Here is a 19,412-nt window from a genome sequence, read left to right as displayed (position 1 = left end):
TCATATCATAACAATCAGAAATATCAATGTTAAAAAATAGAGAGCCCCCAATTTGGACTTCCCATCGGACCCCATCATGGATGCCTGGATGGCTGGCCCCCCTCTTTTTGTTTGTCTATTGACCTCAGTACGGTCGCCGTGGCAACGCGTGGGAAAGACCACCTATGTGCGGGTGGGGTGGGTGGAGTAAAATGAGGAACCGAGACGACCGTCTGAGGAACAACTTAATATACTTTATGAGCCTCGTTGTTTTGACTCACATAAATTCTTGTGTAACCAACAGAGACGCTTCTGCGACGAGTTTGAAATGTAACGTCAAGTCACTCGGTAAGTTTTAAACGAGATTTGTCACGTCAACGCGGATGGCGGAAGTGTAAATTTGGAGTGTGCGTTGAAATGAGTTTCACGACATCATGATATTGTACCGTAGTTGGTTACGGTGAGCCGATTCAAGATTCCCCGCCGCCCCCAGCTTTGCTTCCTCATTTTTTTTGAAAAGGGGGAATTCCCGTACTACTGGCGAACATTTTACCGGGACGACTTTCTTTCACCGCGCGTCTGCTTTCCGTGACCTGTGTTTTTAGTTTGATCACAAAAGATGGAAAGGATGGAGGAGTGTAAATTAAGTCTCGCCAATCTGGCTAAAGAAGTGCTCGACAGACTGTCCACGATGTTGGACAACTCCACTTGCGGATGGAGGCAGCTGGCCCAGGTTGTGTCTGAAGACCCGAAAATCCGCTGCAGGTGGGCATTGAACGCACCATCGACACTCGTTTTCGAACGTCCTGAATTAAATAAGAAGAGTTTCTGGTAAAAGAGAAACGTTTTGAACGAGACAAGGAATTGTGGTTGATTTAAGAAGTGTATTATTGGTTACTACGGTACAAACAGGTGTTCTGTTGTAGCTGCTGATTGTAAAATGACACTTTTTGAACGAAAGTAATCGGATACCTACTGGCCATTACAAGTACTACATCAAGTGAAAGTGAAAACTGTTTCGTGGAAATGTTTTTCATTTCAGTAGTTGAGATCAAAAGAAAATAAAAATACATAGATTCAGAACACACAGAGTGAAATAATCTATGAAAATGTTTTATTGTTATGCAGATTATATGTCAGAGCTAAAAAAAAACAGAATTGGAGGACTTTTTGGCTTCAAAATTGTTGAAAATTAACCTTTACTTTCTATTCATCAATAATAGGTAATAAATTATGAAAGGCTTCCTAAAATCAGCGTAGGACAAACTTACTGATCAATCAGTAAGTAGATTTTTTTAAAAAAGAATTGCATTATTCTTATCATAAGCATAACAGGGATGAGGTTGAGTGAGACATTCAATTAAGGCTATGTTATAAAAATATAAAAAAATAGAAGAGAGGACATACCCTTTCTTAACCCATTCTTTTGGAAGATTGTTGATCATGTCAAGTCCAGCATATCCTGTGATTCACTGCTTTCCTCTTCTTCTACTATGGTAAAGAGGTTATGGTAAAAGGGTTGCGTGCAATTTGTGGGACACATTGTCATAAATCTGTGTACCGGTCATTAAATTCATCTTGAACATCTTAGGAGTTTATAGTGCTGTATATGTAACATTGAACCTCCCCCCTGCAGTGAAAAGGATGTGACCAACTGCTCGCTCCAGGTGCTAAGTGCGACAGGGAGCCCAGGACGCAGCTTCTTAGCTCTACTGGTCGATCGATCCTGCTCTCTGCTCTTCCTGCTGCACTGTCTGAAGAAGATTGACCACCAGGAGGCCGTTCAGCTGCTCAGCGCTGCTACAGGTCATCCTCTACCAAGCTAAATGTCCACCCAAGGATAAGTGTGGCAGTTTTGCGAGATGCTGCTTGGGGGTCTGCCAAATAATTGACAAATATTATTTATTTAAAGTGTATATTGAAGCTGGTGTGTCAATAAAACAAATATAATGAACTAATTATTCCTCAATTTGGGCCACTTAAAAATGCTGAAATGATTGAGACCTATCACTTAAATCACAGGTGTCAAACTCAAGGCCCAGGGCTCAGGTCTTGCCTGCCATAACATTTTATGTTGCCCATGCAGGCAAATCATGCATGTCAACTTGATACTTCTTTGGATGCATGATGTGTGGAATTTGTCATTTAAAAAAAAGAACATTGGTATTATCATCTAAAATTGGCAATTTTTCTCCACATATAAAACAGTAACTGAGCTGATCCGGATCACAGTACAGCCCAGCTCCCAGCGGGCCCCGCTGGGCAGCAGGGTGGTTTTAACATGCCGAGTCTCAGGGCCTCCTGGATTAAGTTACCAGTGGTTTAAAGGCAAAGAGGAGGTGAGTATTGTTATTCGCAATGACAGGATGTCGATCTCAGTTGAAATCAGACTATCTTTGTCTCTCTAAGATTTTGGAAGCCAGTGGACGCACACCTGAGCTTGTTGTGTGTGCGTTGGGCCCCGAGCACCAGGGTAGCTACATCTGTCGGGTCAACCATGGAGACACCTGCGTTTTCTCCCAGTGGGCTCAGGTGCGCTTGGTTCGTTCTTCACCCGGCTCGAGTCCAGGTATGACCTTCACCCCTCCTCTTCATCCATTCCCGATAGAACTTGAATAGTCGAAACACAAAAGCTTTCCGGTCCCGACAGGGGGTGCAAATGGTCCAATTCTTCGGAAAAATAGAACAGTCTTGTTGACATTCCTAAAACTGCTGGGTTGAAAATAACCCAAATCGGGTGAAATATCTTAGGACCAAATGCGACCTAGCCAAGCCTGAGTTATTTATTCCCAGCAGTTATTTTGGGTTGAGGATTTGACTAAGCACATCGAATCAAGATTTTGATTCAACAAAGGCAGCATTTTTTTAGTGTGTAACAAGTGAACAGCCCCAGTATGATTTTAGTACAAGCCCTGTCATTTTGCTGAACCTTATGGATCAAGGAAGAACCTATTCAAATCTTGTCATTCCAGGCTGTAGCAGCGGCATGTTTTCAGGCTCACCCAGTGGACTGCATATCATCTACCAACCTCAGTCCCAAATGGCGTCTGAGGGTGACATGCTGCTCCTGGAGTGCACTGCCGTGGCCAACCCTCCCGCCCAGTACCAGTGGTACCACAACTCGACTCTGATGCCACAAAGCAAGATGCGTCTTCTCAAAGTAAGTCACCTTGTATCATAATCCGATTATTTATAGATCATATTTTGGAAAACAGTGAAAACTCCAAAGGTGAGCACAATCAGCTCCATGATGCTTGTTGACTTCAAACTTGTTGCAATTTAAAAAAAAAAGTTTATTTCATGTGAATTAATGTTCCGTAATGTAACTTAATCATAACATTTTGTTAACTGTCCAGACAATGTTGTTTTGGGTAACACTTTAGCATCCCCAACTGTCATACAAAGAAAGTAGTCATACAGCATCGTTGTGTCCCCAATTATAATTCAATGCAAGTTTTGTTTGTGACTTTCCAGATCCCGTGTGTGACCACAGCACACCGAGGCCAATACAGATGCAAAGTGTTCAACTTGTTTCACGAAGTGTGGAGTGAGCCTGCTACTGTCAGCATCGGTGAAACATCATCGATCCCATTATTTATTTATTTTTTAAACATCTACTCTGCCTGAATTTTCCCTGGATATAGTATTGTGTTTTTTTCCTTTTATATGGAGGCCCAACTTCCATCACTGATTCGTCCTGGGAAGCAGTTGACCGCAGCTTAGGTATTCCTTAAACGGCATATCTTGTAAAGCAGAATAACGAGAGATGTGTTCACTTCCTCTCTTTGTTCATTACTACATCATTTATTAGTTCTTGTTTTACAGCGCAAACTGCAGAAAAACCCAGAGGACTGGACAAACAAATCTGTTTTTTTTTTTTTAATAGATTCCGAGGAAGTGGACAGTGCCATCACAAGTGAAGACGCATGTCCACAGATGACCAATCCACCAACATTATCCAAACAGTTTTACGGTAATGAGAATTTTATAGAATTTTCCTCAGATAGTTCAAAATTGTAGTAAAGGATTGAAGTCATTGGTAGGGCTTGACGACTTGATTTGTTAATTTGATTTGTCAGGATTTATTTACTTTATTGAGTAGAGATGCAACAGCTAATTGTTTCTCAACTTATTCAGATACTTTTTTTAAATTTAAAATGTCCCAATGCTCAGAATTTAAGCTTCACAACAATAAATATAATCCAGTCCTCCATGGAAGCGGACTGATTATCTTTGTGTTGGAACCAAACTAACCGCTAGCTTTTACTTTGCAAAACAATGATCAACATTTTTGCCCATTTTCTGACTTGTTACGGACCAAAGCAGTAACTGAATCATAATTCTTATTTAATCATGTATTTTCTGCACTGTCAATTTGAAATTATGCCATAATTTTGAATAAAAGGACATACATTTGCATTTTCCTTGAATCCGCTTCATTGATTAATTGACTCAATAATCAACAGATGAATTGATTGTTACAATATTCTTGAACATTTAGTGACTTTTCCAGCAACTTAAAAAAAAAAGGGACTCTTGAGTTTAATTCCCACTAAGAAACAGTCAACTGTTTTTTTCTGTATGAGAACAACGGACGTTTATCACACTGACCTTTGCCAAAGCCATGTATACAATGTAAATGTAGTGATTTATCCACATTGGAAACTTTTGACCCGAGTTAAGCTCTTTCCCTCCCCAGCCACAGACAAGGTGGCTCTCCTGATTGGCAACTTGAACTACCGCTACCGCACTCAACTGTGCGCTCCCATGGCGGACGTCCACGAGTTGAGCAACCTCCTCAGGCAAATGGACTTCAAGGTGGTCTCTCTGCTGGACCTCAATTGGCAGGAAATGCACAGCGCCGTCACCGAGTTCCTGCTGCTCCTCGGCAAAGGAGTTTACGGTTTGTCTTCGGGCATTTAAGCTTCAATACTTGTTCCCTTTTGTCCTGCATTTCCTCAAACTGTTGCGTGCGCATTAGGAGATGCCGCGCTTCACTCAGTCTGAATGGCGAACCTCAATTAAAAGCCTTGCTACACCCCACTTCCACCACAGGATAAAAGTCATCTATCAATTCTACTTACTCCTTACAGTATATGACATTAGATATAAGCCCAATATAGTGTCGGTGAATCTTAAATTTGTTTGGACTAGTATCATTAATTGAATGATCAGGTTTAATAATCACAATAGATGAACAATATGTTATACTAAAGATGATGTAAAATATTGTTGATGTTTATTATACTTGTGTTAGAACCTACACTCGAAAGCAACTTTAAGTACAGATTTGTTTTATTATCACACTGCATATAGTAATTTTGTATGTGATGATATATAATACTTATACTAATATAGCTGTTTTTATTGCTGCAATATGAATTCAATAAAAAATGAAAATATCAAAATAATGTAAACTCCAGATGACAAAAAGGTTATTAAAATCAACAATGATCATATGTAATACTAAATATTCATGATCATACATAATATTTATTAGACCACAGTACCCTAATTGGTTTTGTTATAACAACATTTCATTCAAATTAGAATATACTATACAGTATAAACTTGATTTGTACAAGTGAGGACCTCCTCTCTAATAAATGCCTCACATCTAACAAATGCTTGCAAATGCTCTACCAAATACTCTGCAGGTGACCAACTTGACAAACTGGCCACTCGCTGAGGAACTATTGTAATTTCTGGTTTTCTGTTGAGCTTAGTTTAAAGTTTCTACGTTTTGCACTCAATCCATTCAATGCCAATACCGACTTTAAGTCTACAACATTTCCTGGAAAAAACATCTACTGCAAAGGCTTTTAGAAGCATCACTAAACTTCCATTTTTGTCCTTCTTGCACAGGCTTGCTCTACTTTGCCGGTCACGGTTATGAGAACTACGGCAACAGTTTCATGGTGCCCATCGATGCGCCAGCCTCATACACATCAGAGCACTGCATTTGCGTGCAAAATATACTAACCATGATGCAGGAGAAAGAGACCGGACTCAACGTGTTCCTGCTGGATATGTGCCGCAAAAGGTTTCATAGTAAATGTTGCTTGCTTTCTATGTGATGTCCTCTCTGTGCATATTTTTTGTTTGAATTGTTTTCATTCTTTTAGAAATCCAAACGATGAAGTTGTAGTTCAACCTGGACTGCTGAAGGTGACAGCAAATATAGTCTTTGGATATGCCACGTAAGTTGAATCAGAAATGGCTGTGTTCATGTGAAAACCAATTTATGAGTACATTGTTGAATTTAGGTGTGTTGATGCGGAGGCTTACGAAATGAGGGAAGAAGACGTGTCCAACGGCATCTTCATAAGCTTCCTCAAGCGGCATATTTGCCAAGATGAGAAGGTCACGGTCATGCTGGACAGAGTGGCAGAAGGTGCATTAGATTGTGTTTATTCTTTATGCCACTGGTCCTTATTAGCGTCACTGGTGAGCTGTAGCCAATTCTGAGCTGACTTTGGGTCATTTTCTCAAATAAATTCTTTACATCGGTATATTTTTTTTAAATTTCATTGTAAACTAGTATATTTGATTTTTACAACACTTAGTACAGTCCAACGACATCGAAAACTATAAACATAATGTCAAATGAATATATTTAGGACAGTAGAAATCAAAACTCAGCGTTATTGTCTACCGTAATGGCAGAATTTATGATACTGCTGTTGTGTTGATGTCATTAGATGGTGACTTCCAACGAGCTCTAACCTCAAAACAGAGATTCCCAATGGAAATAAAAAGGAATGAATGTGTGGAAACTTTATTAACTGTACGGAGCTGTAATATTTTAACGTTCAGAACTGCTGTGCAGGTTTTAGGAGAACTTCGTCACTACACGGTATCAAAACGACAAACCATTTAAAAGACACGGGACAAATAATGGAGAGGGAACCGGAAGTTGTTGTAGAGCTGTACTGACACCTAGTGGCGTTTTGTAGACATTGCTGATGTTTGGCTCATTCCAGAAGAGTTATCTTTCTGGTACTCGAGTTAAGGAATCCATCCATTTACAACACCGCTTATCCTAAAGAGCGTGGCGGGGAGTTGCTGGAGCCTATTCCAGCGGACTTCAGGAGGAAGGCAGACCACACCTTGAACTGGTCGCGAACCAGTCTCAGGGCACAGAAAGAGTCAAACATCCATTCACACCCACATCGTCACTGAGTGGGAACCGATCCCACGCTGCCTGCACACAAGTCAGGCGAGTGTGCCATCACCATCAGTGACTCCTTTAGTTAACCTTAAATTTCATTTTCGTCATCACTCTGAGGTATTTTTTTCCCTCCATAACTGTTGGTTAAACTCCAAATTATACCCACTTCTGCGCTCCAAATCTTACTCATAGGCCTTCCCTTAATAACTCGCTACTCTCTGTCTTTTTTCATGCTCTCATCAGACATGGGTCGCTTAGAAATCACGCGAGGGAGGCAGGCTCTGGAACTCCGCAGTAATCTGTCTGAGCGGCGTTCCCTCACTGACCTTATCCAGACGTCAGACTGCTCTGCGGCCTCTTCGGCTCGCAACCTACAATGGGCTGTTGCTCACGGTACTTGACGTCAAACTACTCTGTAGAATCTTACCACAGAAAACTTGATTCAAATGTTGAAATGTTTTTTTACAGTCCTGCCGAAGAGCCATTTTATCCACTTTGAGTGTGGTGTGAAGGTCCAACTTGGGTTTGTATGAAAGCAAACTATATCCATTGTTTTCTCAAAATACTACTGTACTGATGTTTCTTCATAATATTCTCTTCAGATTTGCCGCTGAATTCTCCAACATCATGGTCATCTACACACGCATACTGGACAAGCCCAAAGAAATTGCTTCATGCTCTGCTCAACTTACTGACTTCCCAGAGGTATGGTTACACACACAATGAAGCTGTTTTACTTTCTTTTCAGAAGACTATTTAATGTTTAATCCAGAGTAGCGATTGGTTTGCAAGATAATAAATGTGTAGAAATACACTTTACTCATAATCTTGAGGTTTTTTTAAGATCTTTTTTTGAATGAAATGGGAGAATCTCTTTCTGAATTTTCTGAAATTCCAAAAATGCAAACTCAACACAGGAAGTTTGGAACGGAGATTTAAATTCCAAACCGCAGAACTGTGAGGTGGTTGTGTGTGTGTGCTCGCTGCATGTTTCAGTATCTTTCCTGCCACATTTTCTCCCAAAGATGAGCATTTTTTTTTACTTTAAGCTATGTCAACACTGCAGCTAAATTTCCTTTTTTCTTTTGTCCTCATGCAACACATAACAGATTTTTTTTCATGCGGTTTGAACAGTATAAGTCTGATTATTATTATTATTTTTAATACGACCTGGGCCTCTTTCACCCATGAATGAGCACTCTCGAAAATGGATGCTAGGTGGCGAATGTCTCTTGAGTATTCTGAACAGAAGACCAAAACACTGAGCTATGCAAACTGTCCTCTCCTTAACCGCGTTTTGTGTTTTAATGGCAGGATGTGGACATTGACTTAAAGAAGAGCAATCAGGAAACTCTGGTCGAAGCCGGCAGTTTATTATTAATCAAAGAACAACTTCCTTCACCTGAACTCCCCGGTCTGTACACTCGCATTTGCAGCCTGCAAAGACTCAAGGTCGGGCCTCTTTTCATTCTGATCAACTCCAATCGCCTTATGAATGCCTTTGATAAGTTTCGACATGCTATGTCTTACAGAAGGAGCTCACGTTCGCCGTCTGTCTCCGTTACATGTACGTCAACCTGGAGGAGGAAGTGGAGGAAAGGCAAGCGGTTACGGTGGGCAAACCGCTGGTGTCCAAACTGAACCTCCACCAACCACGAACGAGCTCGGCCTCGTCGTCCCTCAGCCTGGACTCGTGCACTCTCTCTGAGGTCTCCTCCTTCTCCGAGTAGTTTGCCCCGTTAGCCTCCAATGCGCGGTCACACAACTGCTAATATTGACAAATATAGGGACAAAACAAATTACCATTCCGACTAAGCCTTAGCAAATTCACTTCTCTAAATGACGAAGAAAAAAACGTGACATCTTATTTGTGCTTTATGTATAAGTCTTAGGCCAGCACTATCTTTGTTTTTGTAATGAAACCTTTTTTGTTATTTGGTTAGGAAGTACTTTTAGATTGAAATAAGAAATACCGTATTTCTATACTGTAGGTGTACTTGGAAGTACATACTTGTTTGCTTAAATCAAACATAACTACCATGTATACCCCTTTAAGACCATAATGCCATAAGATTTAAAAAGTTGCCTATTTATGAGGGAAAAAAGTCAGAATGTGATAAGAATAAAGTCCTATTTTTAGTAAAAAAACATTCACATTCTTCACAAAAACAATGGTGTATTTTGTCTGGCTCAAAAGTCTTAAGATTCCATCCATCCATCCATTTTCTGATCCGCTTCATCCTCACAAGGGTCGCGGGGTGTGCTGCAGCCTATCCCTGCTGTCTTCGGGCAGTAGGCGAGGGACACCCTGGACCGGTTGCCAGCCAATCGCAGGGCACACAGGGACGAACAACCAACCGCGCTCACACTCACACCTAGGGACAATTTTGAGTGATCAACCAGCCTGCCATGCACGTTTTTGGAATGTGGGAGGAAACCGGAGTACCTGGAAAAAAAACCATTCCAGGCACGGGGAGAACATGCAAACTCCACACATGAAGGCCGGGCTGCACTGTGAGGTCGACTCGCCAACCACTCGACCACCTTTTGCATCTCCAACACATTTATGACAAAGCAAATAAAGAACAACCTTTAAGATAATACAACTATTTACTTGCATGCTGGGAGGCGTGTCGCCGCACCATTCCTACAATCTCAAAGAGCTGTCTAAAAAGTACTGGAGATGACTGATTTTTAATATGTAATATTAACAAACGATATTGTCCCTACAAATACACGGTGCAAATTATGTAATCATACACCATATTATACAACTTAATACGTAAAAAAGTGATTTTATTTCGTTGGGTTTTTTATCCTGGCTCCCCAGCCGCACTGTATTTTCACTGCGCATGCGTCTTTACGACACGCACATAACCACAGAGGAAAAACTGAGGGGACTCCATTTTGAGGTCGAATTGCACGCTGCCGGTGCAAAATCAGCGATTTTTTTGCTGTTTTTTTGTTTTTACTGCACTTATCTACTGGCAGGAGTGAGGTATCCTCCGGTTTGAAACGATGGCTGATCCATCAACCGCCAATGACATTCCGGAAGGCTCTGAAGTTCGCAAATTGTCGGACCTGCGAGTTATTGATTTGAAGGCCGAGCTGAAGAAACGGAACCTGGACAGTTTCGGCAACAAGAGCGTGCTGTCGGAGCGCTTGAAAAAGGTCTTATTTTGGTCTTTGATTATTACAAACGCAGTCCTTTTTAACTGTAATCCTCCAGATAGATTTTTACTACACAGCAAAATAGCATTTCAAAGTACCCTACAGCGCAGAATAACGTCACGTGACGAAGCTATGTTAACCGACAGGCTAATGGACGCCATCGTGCTAACGAGGCGAAAACTATTAGCTTGCAAGGGCTTCCGTTCTAAGTTAAAAGTCTGTTGCAGTTCTGAGAAGTGAGTTTTCCTTTCTCCTTCATTTAAAAAAATCCCTATATACTTATGCAGGCTATCGAGGAGGAGGGCGGAAACCCTGATACAATCCTTCTTTCAGTGGAGTCGGTGCCCAAGAAAGCCACACCAAGACGTGTTGCAAGAGGTGCTATATATGCTGAACATGCAAGACATAAACTAGTCTGTGTATTTGTATATATATATATATATATATATATATATACACACACAGACACACACACACACCGCCGTCTGTCTCAGTTAACGTGTGTGTGTGTGTTTCTCCTTTTTTTCCCCCACGTCTCAGCATTTTCTCCAAACTCAAATCTGTTTTAATTCTGAGTCTTACGTTAATCTTTGTCTGCAATTTGTCCTCAGATGTAATGCAGGGGACTGATGAACACGAGGATGACAATTTGGAAGATGAATCTCGTGATGGCCGTGTACGTCCCCCCGCCCCCAATACACCAATCGTCATCAGAAATTCCTCTTTGCGGGTGTAAAGTCATCAAGGTGTAAATATGGTGCCTTTCTCCTCAGGAGGATCACGATAGCATCCAGGACATGGACATCCTTGACATGAATGTGCTGGATGAAGCTGACAACAATGACAACGGGTTGCCAGAACATGATGTGGAGGACCTGGGCAATTTAATTGGCAGCGAGGAAGATGAACCCCTGGATGATGAGGATGATGTTACCATCGACTCTGAAGAGGACGCAAGACACGTGAGAAGCAGCCATGTTATAAGAAGTTCTGATCATCAAGATAAGGGCTTTGATTTATGCTAATGTCGGGGTTTTTTTTCAGTTGGATGACTCGGGGGGGCTGGAAGATGAAGATATTCTGGGCTCTTCACTTTATGTGGTAAGTTTTATTTTTGCTTTAGTTTTTTTTGGGTGTCATTTTTCAAAACGCAGCATTTACCATTATAATGCAGTTTACCTGCTCCAGCACCATAACATATTAGATTTTTATTGAAATCTTATCTATATTGTGCGAAATCTGAGTTGACAGCTCTCATTTCTTTTTTACAGTACCATACTTGCTAAACTTACTGTAAAGCCCTTGTATGTGGGAAAGGAGATGCACTATTCAGCCATTAAATTCTGGGAGAGCTGCGAAACACAATGAGTGCACTATCGCCAGAGCTGCTGTCTACCAGCTGATGTCCAGACACTCATTCGAAAACTTGCTGTAGCTGATTCACTCGCCACTGAGGCACGGGCTAATATGGAAATTGTGAGCATTTGTCTTTCATTGGACACAATCCATTTAGTTTTTCAACGAAATGTAGAATGTTTGGTACATTAAACATGTGCCATTTTTAAATTACCGGTAACCCCTTAAAGTTAACATAAATACATAAATTGTCTGTATTCTGTAGGTCTAACTCTTCTGAGCCAGTCACAGTGTCATAACACTGGTGAGCTATTCTTAGAACACACCTGTAGGATACTCATTTTGTCGTTTGGGCTAATTCGCACACGCTGGCAATTACACATGTACATGTTTTTATTTATTTTTTTGAAAAAGGCAAAAAAGTAAAGGTATCCGTGCAACTCTCGTCTTTTTTTGTCTACGGTATCTCCGTTGCACCACTTCCATGCGTAACGGCGCTCTGAGAAGGAGAAAAATAAGTTAATTTCAAAGAGACATCTCTTTTACTCAACTCTGCGAGGAGCCAATCATATTTTACCTTGCTTAGAAGCCGCCTCATAAAAGAAAAGAGCAGCTCATTACCGATGACAGGCAGCTTCAGCGGGAATTGTAACCTTGACTTTTTCAAACCATTGTAAATGCTCAAACCGATATTCGGCCCATGCCTACTTACCACTCCAGCACATCCTTCTTCTTCTTAAGGTGACATACATAAAATATTTTCTGTAGGTTTTATGTTGTTGTTGTTGTTGTTGTGTTCAAATCTTTACAATGACGATACAAATGTTTCAGTGTGTTTTAAAAAGAGGAAGGCATGAAACGGGAAAAAAAACCCAAACTGATTTTCATTCATTTGCATATTTTACAAAACAAAACTTCATTTTAAAATCGAGCTCTTTGTTGTGTTTCAGACTGCCGACGCAGACGAACTATTAGCAGAAACAGGTAATGTATAGAAAGAGCCAGAAAATGGGTTTTTTTGTAGCGATAGCTTGGAGTGCCAAAATTACCTTTAATTTCAACGAGAGAGCAAGAGAAAGAGAGAGCACAAAAGAGAGAGCGAGAGAGACTGGAAGCCCAAAGGCGATTGCTGTCGCTGTGTTGAAACTTGGTTGACAACAGTTGTTGAAGTTGTAGAAAATGGTCCCGGTACCATTTTTTGGCCCATTTTGAGGGTCACTTAGAGGCACGTTGACAGCAATCGGACTGAATGAGAGTCAGGGGCGAGCCGTTGCAGGCTCCCTGCAGTGTTCCTCTTGGCCGCTCGAAGACTGCAGACGCGAAGATACATCAAAGCCTCAATCATCAATTTACAATAAAGGATATGAAACTGTTGGACTTGAGTTAAGAAGTTTTGCTCCAAGGACACTGAAGCCAAGCAAAAAGGACTGTTACAAGGACACCCCACTGAGCTGACGCTGATCTTGCGCCTCTCTTCCCCCACGGACTCTGCTTTGGATCAGGTGAACACCTTGGCCACTTGTCAAACCTGCAAGACAAAAGAATGAGTCACCCCTCCCCACTCTCCACGCTTGGTTATTTTACTACCTTTTGGGCTCCCTTCCAGTCTCTCCGTAGGGTCTACTTCAGCACTTTGCTTAGTTGTTGTCGGAGCACAGGCTCGGGGTTATGACGTTCCTAATCCAGGCCTTGCCGCTTCCTCCTTAACCATTGCTGTGTTTCAGAAGTTATTAAACTCTGTGCCATTCTATTCCTGTTAAACCTGTAGAACATGACAAAGTAGCTGGGTCTTGTTTATCTGAGCCGCTTATCGAAGACCGCCTCCCGAGCCGTGAGACGAGCACCGATGAAGAACAGGCGGCCACCGCTGGCGGGGAAGACAATGTGTCTGCCGACACGGGAGCCAAAGCGGACGCAGAAAGCAACTGGGATGCCCTTGAGACGGACGCCACCGCGGATGCGGAGAAGCCACCTGAAGAGACATTGGACAGTGAAAAGGGCTCGCAAGCTGTTAGTGTAAGCGAACAGGACGTTGGGGTTGAAACTGTTGGTTCAGAATTGGGTTCTAAGAAGGGGGGTGAGGATGAGAAGACAGAAGAGAATGCGACTGCGGATTCAGCCTCGGCAGTGAAAGAGTCGTCCTCAGTCGAGGGCGACGATCAGAACAAGAGGTTTGTTGCTTTCTGTCTACTCGAAACCAAAATGGCGACCTCTCTTGCATTGGCTCTTTTGTGCTACGTAAGAATCGGATGCTCTTTTCAAGGTGGTAAAGCAGACCAATGCATTTGTCGTATCGCACGCCCTGCACTTTTACACGGCATTATCCAATGAGTAGCACGACGGGGTTGTCAGGTTCCAAGTCCCGCTTACTCCCTGTTAAAGGCCCACAATGGGTTGATAGTTGCCACATTTTGTCTGAAGACGCACACGTTTGCAAGCGCTTGCTGGTGTCCTCACTTGTTATCGTTTGAATTTGTCTGTAGCTCCGAAGACAGCGTTTGCAAGGAGGAGGAAAAGGATGCAAGTGGTGAGTGTGGTCATAGGGATCGGTTTTACACCCGGGTGATCATATGCTCACGATTTCATATGCTTGCTGCGTTTAGCTACTCCGAGTCCTGCGACAGGCAGCAGCAACCTGTGGGTCAGCGGGCTTGCTTCCACCACCAGGGCGACTGATCTGAAGACACTCTTCAGCAAACACGGCAAGGTCAGTACCACGGATGGCTGCATTTAACTCATTCACTCTCAAAGACGTTTTTAAACGTCTTTTTAGACTTGGTCAAGAATTGGCGGATAGTGAATGAGTTGATTACTTGTTCCTCTGCCACCCCTATGAATATTTGTTGATTGTGCCATTTTCTTAGTTTTAACTTGCTTCAAGGAGGTTATTTTTGTAGGGTCACTGCATTTCATTGCGGCCTAGAAAAGCGTTTCAAGCTAATCGTGTGGAGATGCAGTAAATAATGAGGCTTGAGGCGGTCCATCGTGATTTTCTCTGGCTTGCCTCCAATGTCCACCACAAAGCTCTTAGCTCCTGCCTCCACCGCCAAGAAGGGCCCCTCATAGGGGCCCTGCAGCTGGGCCCAAAGGCTGTCGTGGCAGGCAAAGAAGTACTTGGCTGATGGCCCATTATTGTTGTGGGCGCACGTCACGCTCTGCTCGGGTCTCTTTCCTTACGCAGCCCCTTTGTCGTGCAGGTTGTTGGTGCCAAGGTGGTGACCAATGCCAAGAGCCCCGGGGCCCGCTGCTATGGCTTCGTCACCATGTCCTCCACGGAAGAGGCCGCCACGTGCGTCAGCCAACTTCATCGAACTGAGCTGCACGGCAAGATGATCTCTGTCGAGCGGGTGCGCGTCGCAGCCGAAAACCGTACACTCGGATGTTGAACTTTGCAAACGCTCTTTCAACATAATTCCATTTTATCATACCGTAGGCTAAACATGAGCCAGCGGGGAAGAAGCCAGCCGACAAAAACGATCCAAAGAAGTTAGGCGGTGAGCGGAGACACTCGGCCGACTCCAAGTAAGCTTGACTGCACTTTTTTTTCCACACACTCGCTTCTCCAACCTTATTTCTAGGCCGATGTTGTAGGAATGCCCTGCATTATTCTGAGATTCGTTTTTTCATGTTTTGGTTAGAATACTCCAGCATACAGATTTTTTTTTTTCTTCGCCCTATTAACCAAGTTTTAAAATGTGCAACCACACATGATGAGGGGAAAAAAAAGTCATACACACCTTAGTTTGTGGCGTAAGATGACCAACACAGCATATCTCACACCCACGCCTGTTCCACGTACCAAACTGACCGATGAGAAGGCAGCATGAAAATACAAAGTAGTAGTAGAAGAAGCTAGCTCAACTCTTTTGTGGTTACTAGATTGCAGTCGCAAACTCTTCTCCTTGTGTGACGGGTTACCACAAAAGCTCAACACGACCAGCTGTTCCTCTCTTTTTTTTTGTGTCTAGTAGTACCGCCAGATTTCTCATTTGCAATCATTCTGTTTCATGTCACAAACACGTGAGTCCGTGCCTCAGCCACACTCTGCGATGACCACACAGGATTAGCAGGCTGAGAAATAAATAACATGTTTAATATTTACCAATCATTGGACCAGACCGCAAATCAAGGAGGACCCCAAAAAAATAAATAAAAAATAACTCTTAACACAGTGAACAATTGTTGCTGACTGATCATAAGAGGAGAGATTCTCCGATTCGGCCAGTTAGCAAAACCGTGAGATTTAGTTTTACTACTAATGTAATGATGGTTGACAAAAGTTTCACATCCTGCAGGCCTACGAAGGAGGAGGAAGAAGGAAAGGATGGCAAAGGTGGGAGCTGATTTCTTATCCCCCAGCTTTTTAGCGAAAAATCATTGCCACTGTTTCACGGCTCTTTATTTAACCAGGGGACGAGAGGACCGTAGTCATGGACAAGTCCAAGGGGGAGCCGGTCATCAGCGTCAAATCCAAAAGCAAAGAGCGAGTAAGTGTCTGATGGTAGGAGGAAAAGGACCCCGTGAAAAATGGACTTCACTCCTCAGTGCCCAACCCTACCAGAGCTCAAAGAGTCAGGACCGCAAGTCCTCCAGTAAGGAGAGGAAGGACATCCTGTCGTTCGACCAGATCAAGGAGCAGCGCGAGCGTGAGCGGCAGAGGCAACGGGAGCGGGACATGCGAGAGATGGACAGGCGCAGAATGAAGTAAGAGGCCACGTGGCGAATGTGGAAGCCAAGTCTCCCGCGCGTCCCGACGGCAATGTCACCCGGAGTCTCTTTGCAGCGATCGCGGTCAGGACAACCGCACTGAGCGCGAGCGCATCCGCATTTTCCGGGAGAAAGAGGAGCAGAAGCACCTGTTGAAGAAGAGACAGTGGCTGCAGGTCAGCTCACAATAGTTGTGCTCATGATGCTCGACTTCGCCACGTTGACAAAAGTATGCAGACGTCATCCATTTTCGACAGCACTTGTCATTCGTCACGGGTGAGCTGGAGCTTCTCCCGTGAGGGAAGGATCTATAGACCGGCCTCGTTTTCACACAAAGAGTTTTCATAGAAGCCAAGTTGAAGGCTCACAGCCAGCTATTGCGTTTTAAATTTCTCGTATGTCTTTTTTTTTTCTCCCCTCCATCCAAGGAAGAACATGAAACCTCACAGTTAGATTCTGTTCTTGACTAATCCAGCTCAAAGTCTGCGTTTCTTCCCCGGTGGGCTGCTAGGTCAGCACGTTCAAAAAAAATATAGCGCGGGCACCAGAGGCCGCCATCATCGTCGCACGTTGTCGCGCAACCCTTTCATAATAAGCAAGTGCAGTGTGAAAAAGGATTTATTCAACAGTCAGCCACTCATGACGGGTGTGTTTTCTGCTATCGCCGAAGGGGGAAAAACTGTTTTGTATTTGGTCATTCCCCAGGTTGAGAGGGACCGTCTCGATGCTGACCGCATGGAACGGCATTACCTAGAGCGTGAAAGGATGCGAATCGAATACGAGCGGCGTCGGGAGCAGGAGCGCATCATGAGGGAGCGCGAGGAGATTCGGAGACAGCAGGAACAGCTGCGCTTCGAGCAGGAACGACGCCCCATGAAGAGGCCTTACGACATGTATGGCAGGTCAAGGGCTGTTTGATTATGAGCGCATGTCTCTCCACTCGAATGTCCCCACCTGATCAATTCTTCCCTCTTAGGAAGGACGACTGGCCCGACAAGCGCATGAACATGGACGACCGATACCGCTCAGACTTTGGCCGGCAGGATCGTTATCAGGACTTTGACCACAGGGACCGAGGGCGCTATCACGACGACATGAGAGGCGGCGGCCGTGGCATGGGTGGAGACAGAGATGGTCCGGTAAGAACACAAATCTTTCCTGTATGTTTCCAAGCATGTCACACAGTAGAGTATTAAAAAAAAAAGGGGGGGGGGAACACGTTTTTTCTCCATAAAAATATGACCTAATCCTGAGAGTGGACAGGCATCATGTTCACATTTTCTCCCTTGTTTAATTACAGATGTGATACAAAGTCCAATTTTGCATAATTCGTCTCCTTTAAATGTGTGGTCCATAACTATTGGAATTCTTTGCATCTGCAGAATTTCGACAGACATGGCCGCGACTCCTGGGGCGGCGGCGGCTATGACAAGCGCATGAACAGGTGAGGGCCCTATTCAGCCATACACGTGAAAATGTTCAGCTGCCGCTGGTCTTGAGAGCTAACATCCCCGTGTCCAAGGGTACAAAATGGGCGTTCTAGAAAGGCATGATGCTTTGTTTGTTTTGTTTTTTTCCTGCCAAATCTATCTTGGCTTCTTGTTTCCATTTACAGTGGTTAGAAGCAGTCTAGTCTTGTGTTAAAATGGCCGAAAGCTGAAGATGTATTTTTAAGACTTAATTTAAACAATTGTATTTTGACTTGAACTGAAATATTGGAATTGTATGCTTTTATGACTTTCAATCAGGTGCTTTTTATTATTTATTTATTTTAAGATGAGGAAACAATTGTGCCTGCTTATTTTGCCGCGTGAAAACCATTGCGTTCCTTAGATTTGGTCTTTTCTTTCTGCACTTTAAGCATGGCTTTAATATCTCTATCACAATATCCTTGGCAGAGCTTACATAGTTTTCTAAAGTTGAGGTTGGTTGCAGGGACGGAGGCCGAGACTGGGACTCGGGTAGGAAGATGGATGGCGACCGGCCGTGGCAAGGTACAAATGTTTTGCACACATTTTGTGTTGAAGGCATTTGTGTACCGTGCTTTGCATGCAGTGTCATCCTCGCTGACGAGCATTACAACAATGTGCGTTTTTGACATCATCCACATTCAGGTCGCGATGGGATCCCGGGCCCGAGCCACATGGGGGGGCGTGGAGGCATGGGAGGGTGAGTTCCTTTGACTTGTCGTTTTACTAAATTCATTTACAACCAAACTTCATTAACTTGTATGTTTTTGTGTGTCGTTAGCCGCGGAGGCTACATGAGCTCATCCCAGTCTCTCTCGGGGGCGCTCAACCGACAAAACCAAACGATGCAAGGTGGCATGCAGGGCGGAGCCTTCAATCGACGCTTCTGAACTTTCGTATGGAAACCGCAAAAACAATACTGCGCCTCTGTAAAAATGAAAAAGTCCACCAGGGAAGTGTTGGACCATTGTTTTTTTTTTTTTTTAAATCGGGATTTCTTTCCTCCCACAACACTCTTGTTTCCGTGTCGTAGTGGTCACTTGAGTATCTTGTTTGTTGTTGTAAATTAAAATGTTTTATTGAATCATGGTTGATGGACCTGATCCACGTCATGCTCAGCTTTCACTTTTTTTTTTTTTTAACGGCCTGTTGTAGAACATTTTCTCAGTGAAGTACATATTAACTGTAACTCTTCTAAGCCTTTTTATGATTTCCATCCCAGCTAAAATGTTTACAGTCGTTCTTTGAATGTTTGTGACTGGTAATAAATGAAGAGTGTTTCTAACTGGAAGCCTGCTTATTTATTTTATTGCTGATTTACCTTTTTCCCCCATTACAGCAGTGCCACTGAATCAAATTGTCAGAACCAGACAAGAGTTACTTGTGAATGGCCTCATGATTTCAAGATGTTCATGATACTCATGATGTTCAACAAGAGTTGAACATTTGAGAGTGATTCTGAGCTATAAATGTACAATGAGTTGCAAATTGAAGCCAAATAATCACACGTCTATAGATTTAGCAGCATTTTTTTTTTGTGTGTGTGTAGAATTCCAGAG

At 43.1% G+C, this 19,412-nt stretch overlaps 2 protein-coding genes across 3 annotated transcripts; both read left to right on the top strand.

Moving 5' to 3' along the window:
* The first annotated feature begins 346 nt into the window (after window positions 1-346).
* malt2 (MALT paracaspase 2) lies at window positions 347-9,300 on the top strand. Its single transcript, XM_086116503.1, has 17 exons — window positions 347-744; window positions 1,616-1,785; window positions 2,188-2,318; window positions 2,389-2,548; window positions 2,952-3,139; window positions 3,454-3,550; window positions 3,652-3,702; window positions 3,866-3,952; window positions 4,679-4,882; window positions 5,845-6,022; window positions 6,105-6,179; window positions 6,246-6,373; window positions 7,394-7,543; window positions 7,619-7,673; window positions 7,753-7,855; window positions 8,465-8,602; window positions 8,683-9,300. The coding sequence occupies exons 1-17, from the start codon at window positions 599-601 to the stop codon at window positions 8,878-8,880; spliced, it is 2,259 nt and encodes a 752-aa protein (XP_085972629.1). The 5' UTR covers window positions 347-598; the 3' UTR covers window positions 8,881-9,300.
* A 726-nt stretch (window positions 9,301-10,026) lies between these two features.
* Window positions 10,027-19,144, top strand: safb (scaffold attachment factor B). 2 transcript variants are annotated; one of them, XM_086115835.1, is made up of 21 exons: window positions 10,027-10,321; window positions 10,609-10,699; window positions 10,933-10,997; window positions 11,095-11,283; window positions 11,366-11,422; window positions 12,628-12,661; window positions 13,446-13,848; window positions 14,161-14,204; window positions 14,281-14,384; window positions 14,875-15,024; window positions 15,111-15,199; window positions 15,973-16,010; window positions 16,088-16,164; window positions 16,239-16,381; window positions 16,461-16,560; window positions 17,090-17,277; window positions 17,361-17,523; window positions 17,767-17,828; window positions 18,320-18,378; window positions 18,499-18,553; window positions 18,635-19,144. In XM_086115835.1, the coding sequence occupies exons 1-21, from the start codon at window positions 10,169-10,171 to the stop codon at window positions 18,741-18,743; spliced, it is 2,373 nt and encodes a 790-aa protein (XP_085971961.1). In that variant the 5' UTR covers window positions 10,027-10,168; the 3' UTR covers window positions 18,744-19,144. The 2 variants fall into 2 exon arrangements, with proteins under 2 accessions (XP_085971961.1, XP_085971960.1); XM_086115834.1 differs by having other exon boundaries at window positions 17,090-17,286.
* The last annotated feature ends 268 nt before the right edge of the window (window positions 19,145-19,412 follow it).

The sequence above is a fragment of the Hippocampus guttulatus genome, chromosome 7 (genome assembly GCF_054856545.1).
Source record: "Hippocampus guttulatus isolate MCC_2025c chromosome 7, RoL_Hgut_1.0, whole genome shotgun sequence".
In the NCBI taxonomy this organism is placed as follows: domain Eukaryota; kingdom Metazoa; phylum Chordata; class Actinopteri; order Syngnathiformes; family Syngnathidae; genus Hippocampus; species Hippocampus guttulatus.
Note: the sequence above shows the minus strand (reverse complement) of the source record. Positions and strands in the feature narration are given on the sequence as shown.

Coding starts and splice junctions, on each gene's coding strand:
- safb (XM_086115834.1), top strand. CDS start 10,169: ATGGCTGATCCATCAACCGCCAATGACATTCCGGAAGGCTCTGAAGTT. Junction 10,700..10,932: donor ACCAAGACGTGTTGCAAGAG/GTGCTATATATG, acceptor ATTTGTCCTCAG/ATGTAATGCAGGGGACTGAT. Junction 13,849..14,160: donor GGCGACGATCAGAACAAGAG/GTTTGTTGCTTT, acceptor ATTTGTCTGTAG/CTCCGAAGACAGCGTTTGCA.
- malt2 (XM_086116503.1), top strand. CDS start 599: ATGGAAAGGATGGAGGAGTGTAAATTAAGTCTCGCCAATCTGGCTAAA. Junction 2,319..2,388: donor GGTTTAAAGGCAAAGAGGAG/GTGAGTATTGTT, acceptor TGTCTCTCTAAG/ATTTTGGAAGCCAGTGGACG. Junction 3,953..4,678: donor ATTATCCAAACAGTTTTACG/GTAATGAGAATT, acceptor TTCCCTCCCCAG/CCACAGACAAGGTGGCTCTC.